The following is a 7,972-nucleotide window of genomic DNA, read 5'->3' as shown; positions in this document are numbered from 1 at the left end:
TTTGTGGATTGAATTATATTTTAGTCTTTAGGTAATAAGCAATTACTTGTATTGTATTCTTGATTTGTTGATTGATAATTGATTTGGCAAATCAAATTCAAACGTTTTAGTTTATTATTGTTAGTCTCAAGTCTGGGGAAAGAAGGAGGGTTTATATCAAATCATTTTTTAAAAAAGGCCCCAACAGTTTAGTGAGCTTTAGGTCTCAAAAAACGTTGAGCCGACCCTGACAGTTGTTACTTTAAGTTGGGTATGTGTCTAACCTTTTAATGCACTAATTGTGTATAGTGATGTTAAGATCAAGTATAAGAAATGACTAAGTTTAGTTTATTACTGAAACTGTTTACCTTATTAAAGTTTATGTTTTATTTGCAGACAGTTGCTGGCCTTGTAAAAGTCTTTGAGATCTTGTATTGAATTGAACTGAACAACTGACAACTTCAAGTGACCATAATTTTGTAATGCTGCATTGTTATATCTATTTGTTTATTTCTGTTTCTTAGATTATTTTCGTGTTTTCTGGATTTTTCATTTGTATTTTGCTCTTACAAAAATATTGATATTTTTTTTCTTTATTTTCGCTTTTAGGCTGAATTTCAAAATGTTACAGATTCAGTAACTAAATTTGGAAACGCTTCATGTTCATCTGCTTCTATTTCTTGGAATCCACAAAGAAGTGTAAACCACCCTGCAAGTTTTGTTCTCGGTTTTAGTTAAGATACTCGACACTTAAATTCTCCCAAGGTATGCCACTATTAGATTCATACCCTGTAGCTTTTTGTTATTCATGTATGTCAAATCATGTGATTTTTACTAAACGATATCTTAAAACGGCCAACCACAATGATCATCTTCGTCTCTAATTGGCTATAAGTTATATTCTCTCAGGTTTGGGAATTTGATCAAGATCATCAAAGATGGCTTCCAGTTGCAGAGCCTGATGATAAAGGTGATCATGTGTATGCTCTTGTATGGGCTCCAAACATTGGAAGGTAAAATGACAACTTTATGGCGTGTGTATATACACACACATATGCAAATGCTTTTAAATTAAATATACTAAAGGGGTTGCTTGTGTTGTCTATGTGAACAAAGAGATCCTTAATCGTGCTTATTAATTGATTTTAAACATATAACGCATTTAGGCCATATGAGTTGATAGCTGTTGCAACGACTAATGGGATTTCAATATGGCAAATGGCATCAAACCCTGACCTTAATGGAAGGCTTTCAGTTGAGAAAGTTGTCATGTTTCCTTGCCAATACAATGAGGTATGTGTTCTTTTAACATGTGATGTATAACATGTGTATGAGTTATAAGTCTTCAACGCAAGTTTCATATATGTATGAGTTGTATGTTCTTTTTAACAATTAATTCATTGTTTTATGTCGGGTAGGCGTGGCAGATGGAGTGGGATATAAGTGGAATGACACTAGCAACATCCGGGACTGACGGGAAGGTGAGATTGAGGCAGTCCAACCTTAATGGAGTTTGGCATGAGCAAGCGGTAATTGAAACCGCCACATAAACATGTATCGTGTATTCAGTATTCATTACTTGTGGTGTTAAAAAAATCTTGCAAGTAGGGATTTTGTCTGTTACATTATCCTGATAAGTAATACATGTCTCATTATTTCTCAACATGAAAAAAATGGTTTTAAATACTTCTGTTGGTACAGAGACAAGTTATTGATTTCTATAATATTCCTATAATTTAGATTAAAAAACCCGAGTTGTTAAATGGGCTAAGATCCTGTAAATCAGCTGGAAAAGCCCAAGGAGAGTTTGCAGCTGAAGCAGTGGTTGAGATCATTCCCGACAGATTCGAGTCGTCATGAGGGTGAAAGTCAACCCATTCTGTAAAATAGTTTGACCCGGAAGGCGATCCTTGCAGATAGTTAAACGATGTTGGCGGGAACGAAAACGAACATGGCACTGTAGTATCCAAATCCGAGGTACAAACTCTAAGATTCTCTTTAAGGTTTGACAGCATCTCTCCAGGTTCTCTTTGGTGGTTGATTTGTTCGACTTTGATTTCATGTTTTTCGGGGGACTTTGGCGGCTGTGCTGACGGTTTAGCAGCGGGGTTGCACGTGTGCTGGCCTTTGTATATGATGTCAAACACGGTGGGGTCCTCATCGGTTCTTTGCACATGTTTTCTCGCCATGCAGTTGTGGGCGTGTCGGTAAGTACATCTGTAATAGCTCCTGCAAGATTAAGCAAAAATGTTATTAATATTCTAATATATTAATAAATAAATATTTGAAATCCATGACCAGTAAGTGTAACAACCTTGGATATTTAGCACCCAAAATGGTTTTTTGTCCGTACTTTCTCCAACTGTAACCGTCATCCGTATTTCCCTCCAACCCGTTGTCGGTCGAGATTCGAATTTGGTCTTGCCACGTTGGCATTGCCTTCCTATAACAAACACCAGTCAAGAAAAAAGATTAGAACTTTGATGTCTGTACTAAATATAACAATATAATGCATGACATACTAGTGCTAATATACCTCTTTTTAGATAAAACTTTGTCGTCGTGTTTATTATTGAACGGTTGAATAATATCCTGGCTTCGTGGGCTCCCGTCAATGGAAACGGACGACTCGGGGTGGCTGAGCGTTGGCGGTGCGGGTGCTAGTGCTAGTGGCAGTGTTTGACCAGCCGAGTCCTCCCAGTTGACCATCAACATAGCTCTGTCATATGATGATATGATCTCTTGAATCAAAATCTGTTTTGTTTCAGAGGATGTTTCTGAACTCAGAATGGACTTTAGATGCATGGCTAACTCCATTCCTTGAGTTAACTCATTGATGATATAAACACTAGTGTCCATATTATTATTTTATACAAGTTGGGATGCAGAGTGTACAACTTAAGTGTGTTTGATTTTGATAAGTGAAAGGTGGTTGTAGTTCATGAGAAAGAGAGAGAGGTTGAAGTGTTGGATGGTGAAATTGAGGATTGAGAGATGATTTTAAGGTTGGAATATGTTGAAGTTTGACTAAAGAAACCGTGTGTTGAGTGTTATTTTCTTCCAGAGTTTTGACTCATCATACCCACTTTTGCTGCTGCTGACCAATTCAAATCTAGCTAATGTATTATTTAGCCACCTTTTAATGTACAAAAGAACACCCTCAACTTTAATATCTATAATTTACTTTATTTGCATTGCTTTAGCTAGGGCAATAAATGAGCCGTATGTTTAGTAAATTGTTCATGAACAGTTTGGTGAAAAGTTCGTTTATGTTTGTTCATTTAGTAAATGAACGACTATGAACAATGACTTTTGTTCGATTAAATAAATGATCGAACAAGAATAAAGACCATGTTTGTTCAGGTGTGTTAGTGAACGTTGATATCGTGTTTGTTTATCTCCGTTTATGTTCATTAATATTTCTTTGTTTGTGTTTGTTTATTAAAGGCTTTTAAGTTTTAACATTTTTAATTACTTTTCTAATCTTGTCACATAAATTCGAACAAAATGATTAACTGTAAAGTAAAAAATATACATGAGTGTCATGTGATTAGTGTATGTGTAAATTAACATATTAAGATATGAATGTAAAAAAAAGCATGAACTTGGTGGTCGAGCCATGGACATTGACCATTTTCGGTTAGTCAGATCAAATAAAACATTGTTTGTGTTCGTAAATTGTTCACAAACAAGTTCATCTTTTAATTACGAACAAGAAATTTCGTTAGGTTAGGTATTCGTGAACCGTTTGTTTATCCGACAAAAACTTAATGGATGAACATGAACAACGCCTTCTTTGGTTCGTTTACAACCCTACATCTAGCACTATTATTACAATCAGTGCAAGTTGCAGTTTAAACCCTGAAGTAATGAAAATGAATAATAATGCAAAAAAGAGATTTTCCCACTTTCCCCTTCATTACCTATTTTTTTTTGGGTGCTGACCATTTCAACTCTTCTGTACCACGTGGAGCATGCTAAATAGGTTTAACTGTTTAACTTGAGTTTTTAGCCAAATTAGTGTGATAATAATAATAATAATAATAATAATAATAATAATAATAATAATAATAATAATAATCCAGTTGGATGATATTGCAAATTAGTGTAGTTTCAGTTTTGAACGTATTTTGTTTGTATGCTTATTATCAATATTTAAATATTTTTGGCATATACAACTTTGGGATATTGTATGTGAGGCTGCTACTATATTTAATATAATATTTAAACAAATTGTGTGTTATATAGTCATTCTTATATTTCAATCACTCCAATGTGAATCAAAATAAATCAAGACAATAATTACGTTTTGGTCTCTGACGGTTTTTTAAAGTAACAAGATTGGATTTTAAGATTTAAAAGTCACAGATATAGGTATTAAGATTTTAATTTTGTAACAATATTAAGCACTTGTTGGGTGTGGATTTTTATCCTCGGAATTGAGCTTAACTTAGGGATGTTGACTCAAGCGGTTATTCTGAGGAAGGTACGTTGACTAATTCAATTATCTTATATTATCTAACTGCAGATAAGAGCACGTGTTAAATATGTTTATAAGAACGTGGATTGCAACGGAATATAGCTTGAACTTCGTCAACTAACAACGTGGATACTAACGCCTCGTTGAAGAAGTAGTCTAGGGTTTCCGGAATAATCGGAATAACAGTTGTAATTTTCTATTATAAATTGAGCTGATAATATTGATAGGAGACACACACTCTTTCACGACTTAGCTACTAGCAATCATTGTAACGCTTAGCTTTCGATATTCAATCAGCTCCAACCCTTATAACCACTTGTTTTCGATATTAATAAACTTGACGGTGATAGTTTTCACCGTCCGAGGGTTTTTTGTGCCGGCGATCATAATAATCAAGCGTTAATTCGACCAAAAGTTATGTTCATAATCCTTAACCGAAGCAAATTTGACTAACGATTAAGTTGTAAACTCTTGACCAAAACGAAGACTAATCAAGCGTTTTTTCCCTCGTGATCATATCTTTGTGTCCGATCTTTTTACCATTTAGCAACTAGCCTCACGCACTAATTTGATCAAAAGTTAGTTGTTAATTTTTGACCGAAACAGTACCAACTTTAACTTTCGTTAAATGTTAACAAAAAAGTGCAAAAAACACTTAATTAGGGCATTATTGTTATTACACATTCTAAACTAAAACATTTTGCATATTTGTGTTTTGTAATATTTTGGAATCTCATGTTCTGACTAGTATGACAATTAGTGATTTACCCATGCGTTGCACGACGAAATCGGTCGGTAAAACCCATGCGTTAACGCGAATTTGATTTGTATTGATTACGCTCATTATTGGAACTAAACCTAAAAAATAAATATAGCAAATTAACATACTTAAAATAAAATTTTAAAAAATAATGGTGCTCGTATAGCATATTATTTTTAAAATTACCATATTTAGAACAATATTTATTCGATCGGTAAAACCTGAACGTTGTGTTGTGGCGGGGGAGTTGGCGCGTATACGCTGGGTATTGGTTACGTTCGTAATGGTACCTTAATAAAACCCAAAATATAAACTTGTCAAATTAACATATAAAAGGATTAACATACAAAAAAATTAAAAGATTTACAAAAATGTTTATCATGTCTAAAACCGGCTTGGTAAAACCAAGCATTGAAGTCCATGTATTGGTAACCTGAGCCTTGAAACCCGAACGTTGGTCAAACCGAGTGTTACGACAACGAGTTAACGCAAATTTTGTTAACTTTTAACGCAAGGTGAAGTTAATAACTAACATTGTTACAAAGTTAAAGTTAGTATGTAACTTTTAAACCTTGGTATGCAATCTTGTTATTTTAAATAAACGTGAAGGACTAACCGTGTAATTGTGTCATAAATCAATTAGTTAATCATTTGGATGAGTAATCAAGCAGTTTCAATATAAAGAATCTTAATACAAAAGTGATGTCATCATGCATCATGGTATAAGCTTTCTAGAATAACATATTGCGTTATCGTTAAATAACACCCTATCTACTTAAGAAAACCTGCCCAAGTACCTAAACTTTTAGTTAATTAAGTGATTATAGTTTGTTTTTCGGGTGGGTTAAACATATTATAAACGAGTAGGTTTGGGCAAATCAAACGGCTTAACCATATACATGTATAAAACGATCATAATGGTTTGGTATGGACAGGCACACGTTTGGTTCACACCGTGTTGAACCATCATGACTCTTCATATCGTATCGTAGTTATTTGTGGCAATATTTGCATAGGGGCACCATTGTACCATGGAAACTCTTCAAGTGATCATTGTTACATTTGAAGGTGTTTCGTGACTATTAAGAGGTTAAGAACGGCCTATAGTTACATCCATATTTCTAGTTAATTTTATGGGCTCATAGACGTTTCTATAGTTTTATTATATACTTAATTCTAACAATTTTTATGACCGTCACAAGTATTACTTCTATCACAAGTAACTTGGGTTATCACCAACAGTTCGTGAACAACATCAACTTCGTCTCTCGGCACTAAATATGCATCAACCACCATTTGGACGGCCAACAGTGAGTTAAAAGTTACTCTTTATTGACAAATGAATATTGTTATGTAGTTTCAATAAAACGAAAGTCTTTAGTCATCTTCTATTAGACTTTTTTTTCACAAAAGAATATCCAATACTTGTACGTTTTTGTTTCTCTTTTAATTTATTTAATTAGGATTTTTAGAACACCATCAATATATTTCAACATGAGAGTGATCTATACATAGTTTAAAGAAACATATAGGGCTATTCTAAATTATCAAACCTAAATTGGATAATGAGAATTCAATGACATCTCCCATTGTAACTTGTCCGTTGTAAAAACTTGAGTTTGTGATGCATCTAACCGCATAGCTAAAATCACTATCTCTTGTACCAAATTGCTTAACAATCATATTAGTTAGAACTAGACAACATGGTATATTAATCGGTTTATATTGCAGACTACAATGTTGATTAGGTATTCTACATACATTGATTATGTCTTGAAAAGTAACTCGTCACAAAATTACAATGCACACATAATATCAACGGTGATGATGAAATTGTTTCAAGGATAAAATCGCAATTGTCTAAAAGAAATACAAAGTGTATATCAATTTGTTTTTGTGCATATACCCTAGCCCTTGCAACGAATATATGATACATAATAACACAATATAAGGTACTTGGGATATAGGTTAGTGCATATACATACGAATTTAAACCAACTATTGGCTAAAGAGATCGATTTATTTTCTATACCTCGAACCTCATATGGCTTGTGCTATAAGACTCTCGAGTATAAGTTAAACGAAAGAGTAAACCATCAATTTCACCCAGTACGGTTTTCAAGTAACAAATCTTTAGAGAGTTAAACCCGAATCCAATTCTAGGTAAGGATTTCAAAACTCAAAAGTTAGCTTCTGCTAAAGGTTGGAGGGGAGGCCAAATTAGGCACCACAAAATTCAACTATCATTTTTAATAGACATTGTATTCTATAAAGATGCAATTATGGGAGTATTTCACCAAATAATAAGTCAACTTTTGCAAACAACATCGAATTTCTAGAATTCAAATATACCCATACGTGGTCAATTTTGTTATCCTTCCAAATTCCAAAAATCAAGAGTCTAAAAGTAGATCTAGAAATATTAATTCTCTTCTCACTATTTTAAGTTGATTGAAAATCCTAGAGAATGAAAGATTTTAGGATATATTTTTAGTTTAAAGGTTAAGAAATTAAAGAATATGATTGATAGTGATGTAGTATAAAATTCAAACTTTGACTTTGTATTATTTTATTATATTCAATAAGTTTCTCTTTTTGTGCTTCCCTTGTCTTCAACATCTCTTTATTATATATCTTATAAGCTACACAACCTCTTAAAGAGGAAAAAATGGTTTAGTGTTTCAATCAACTAGAAGTTTAATGTTTATCAATTCAAGATTTCAAAGCGAGTGCAAATTACGTTCACGCTTTTA

At 33.3% G+C, this 7,972-nt stretch overlaps 1 protein-coding gene across 1 annotated transcript; it reads right to left on the bottom strand.

Moving 5' to 3' along the window:
* Nucleotides 1–1,491: 1,491 nt before the first annotated feature.
* On the bottom strand, nt 1,492–2,964 carry LOC143627276 (putative WRKY transcription factor 53). The gene is made up of 3 exons (XM_077097135.1): nt 2,516–2,964; nt 2,294–2,422; nt 1,492–2,208 (listed from the first exon to the last, which is right to left on the bottom strand). The coding sequence occupies exons 1-3, from the start codon at nt 2,836–2,838 to the stop codon at nt 1,716–1,718; spliced, it is 945 nt and encodes a 314-aa protein (XP_076953250.1). The 5' UTR covers nt 2,839–2,964; the 3' UTR covers nt 1,492–1,715.
* Between the last annotated feature and the right edge of the window lie 5,008 nt (nt 2,965–7,972).

This window comes from Bidens hawaiensis, unplaced genomic scaffold (assembly GCF_021521415.1).
Source record: "Bidens hawaiensis isolate Kalapana, Puna unplaced genomic scaffold, B.hawaiensis_p1.1 tig00004618_1, whole genome shotgun sequence".
NCBI classification, from domain to species: Eukaryota; Viridiplantae; Streptophyta; class Magnoliopsida; order Asterales; family Asteraceae; genus Bidens; species Bidens hawaiensis.
This window is presented reverse-complemented; position numbering and strand designations above follow the sequence as displayed.

Coding starts and splice junctions, on each gene's coding strand:
- LOC143627276 (XM_077097135.1), bottom strand. CDS start 2,838: ATGGACACTAGTGTTTATATCATCAATGAGTTAACTCAAGGAATGGAG. Junction 2,423..2,515: donor AAAGTTTTATCTAAAAAGAG/GTATATTAGCAC, acceptor TGTTTGTTATAG/GAAGGCAATGCCAACGTGGC. Junction 2,209..2,293: donor TTGGGTGCTAAATATCCAAG/GTTGTTACACTT, acceptor TTAATCTTGCAG/GAGCTATTACAGATGTACTT.